The 2,090-nt window shown below is 33.9% G+C and overlaps 1 protein-coding gene across 1 annotated transcript in view; it reads right to left on the bottom strand.

Moving 5' to 3' along the window:
* Nucleotides 1-2,090, bottom strand: part of CBG22096 — a gene marked incomplete at both ends in the record, with an annotated part of 21,968 nt that overhangs the window by 11,051 nt on the left and 8,827 nt on the right. Inside the window, 1 exon segment of the mRNA XM_002638831.1 lies at nucleotides 520-798. Coding sequence (XP_002638877.1) covers nucleotides 520-798 — 279 coding nt within the window.

The following is a 2,090-nucleotide window of genomic DNA, read 5'->3' as shown; positions in this document are numbered from 1 at the left end:
CTTGGATACTGAGCCTCCCACTGGAAATACTCCGATTTTTATGGCTAAAAAGGGTCGCATATTCGGATGATTTTTCCATTTAAAAAATCAGAAATTTTGAAAAAAAATTCTAAAAAATGCCATATTTTTCGTCTGAAAATTTCCACTAGAAATAGTCAAATTTCGCCAAAAAATGTCTAATTTTTATCTGAAAATTTCCAGATTTTCCATAGAAATTCTAACATTTTTCCAGATGAAAATCCAATCGCTAGACCGTCAAACGCTGTCAAATATGTATCTACTGCTACGTGGCTACCGTATGACTGGAGTGAAATCAGGCGAATTGCTTCTAAATTGAATAAAAGAGGAGAGAACTCCCGTTGCCACCCTAACAAAAATAATGAAATTTGTGAATCGCCTGAAACTCTTATATTTTCGGAAATTCGGATACCAAAAGCAGTTTCCTTTTTGAAATCTTCTGGAATTCCAAATTTCAAAATTTTCGTTTTAAAAATATTCAAAATGTCCTCTAAATCTCACCTGAACCAACATCTCGAATGGTGTACTCTTCCCTCCTTTTTCCATATTTTTCGTATCAAATTTCGATAATAGCTTGACAACAGCGACTGGAACTTCTCGACTTAATGCAATTCGAGATGTCCCTATATCCAGACAGCATAGAGAATCGTCAATGGGGGTTGACTCTTTGATTTTATGAATTTCTGAACACATATCCACGTATTGAACAAAGTAATCACACAGCGATGTGTGTAGCTGTTGACAGTCGGTGGAGAGAATCTGACAAATCGCACGGGCAATCTGAAAGATTTTGGAAAATTGAGATTTTTCAGATTTTTAGGATTCTAGAACTTCCTTTCAAATCAAATCAAACCAGAAATTATGGAATTTAGAAAAAAACTTTGAAAACGTTGAGAATTTGAAAAATTAAGATTCTCAGATTTCGAGAATCCCGAGATGGAAAGCTTTTAGGATCTAACAATCTGAGGAAAGAATCCTAAATTTCTAAAATTATAAAATTTGTGAAAACAAAAGAGTTTCAAAATTTTAAGAATTCTTGGGGTTTGGAGTATTGGAAATCTAATTATCTGAACATTTACTTTATTCTTTTTTTATTTCTGATTTTGAAATATCCACATTTTCAGCATTTTCAGATTTCAATAATGTCTAAAATTTGGGAAAAACGAAGAAAGTTTCCAAATTAACGAAATCTAAAATTTTTGGAAAAATTCTAATTTTCAGATTTTTTCAGGATTCCGGATTTTGAAGGATCCTAGGGTTTGGGCCAAATTTTGGGATTGCTGGTTTTTCGAAAATTAAAAATTTTCGAAAATTTCTGAATTTCAAAATTCTTCAAATTTTCTGAATCAACAGTTTGAAACTTTTCGATTCTCTGAAATTCAGACAAATGGGGCCCAGTATCCAAGGGTACATCGAGAAAGGGTACATCGAGTTCTTAGGGTACATTGGTTCCAAGGGTACATTGGATTGTTCGGTACATGTAGGTGGACAAAAAAAGTCAATCAATATTTTATACATTCTATTTTGTTTTCTGCTCAAAATTATAGGCTTAGGCTAAAACGCCTTACAGTCTAAGATCCCATGTACCCTCAGAACTAATGTACCTAAGAACTCGATGTACCCTTTTGGGCCGACAAAGGGACTATAATTTTATGAAAATCTCAAACTCCTAAACTTTGAAAAATCGAGATTTTAGAAATTTTTGAGAATTTCTGGGTGAGGTATTCTTAGATTGGAGGAAGTTCTGAAAATTGTCTATTTCCGGCTTCGGGACGTTTCGGAACCACGACGTTTCAGAACTTTTCTGCATTCTTGTATAGTAATTTTTACACACCAAATGAGCATTGCTCATTTCAATTTTGTGCTTTTCTGCTTTTTTATCCGTTCTCATCTACCGTACTCCAAATAGTGATACGGTCGCACTCGGAATCTCTCAAAACATCGAAAAAATTGAAAATTTCAAAAACGACGTCTAGAAGTTCTGAAATGTCCCGGAGCCCTTTTTTCGGTTTGACTTAACCTTTAAAGCTTTTCAGAATTCCTGATTATACAGAGATTCTGAATATCCAGAA

The sequence above is a fragment of the Caenorhabditis briggsae genome, assembly GCF_000004555.2.
Source record: "Caenorhabditis briggsae complete genome, chrI, whole genome shotgun sequence".
NCBI lineage: Eukaryota > Metazoa > Nematoda > Chromadorea > Rhabditida > Rhabditidae > Caenorhabditis > Caenorhabditis briggsae.
This window is presented reverse-complemented; position numbering and strand designations above follow the sequence as displayed.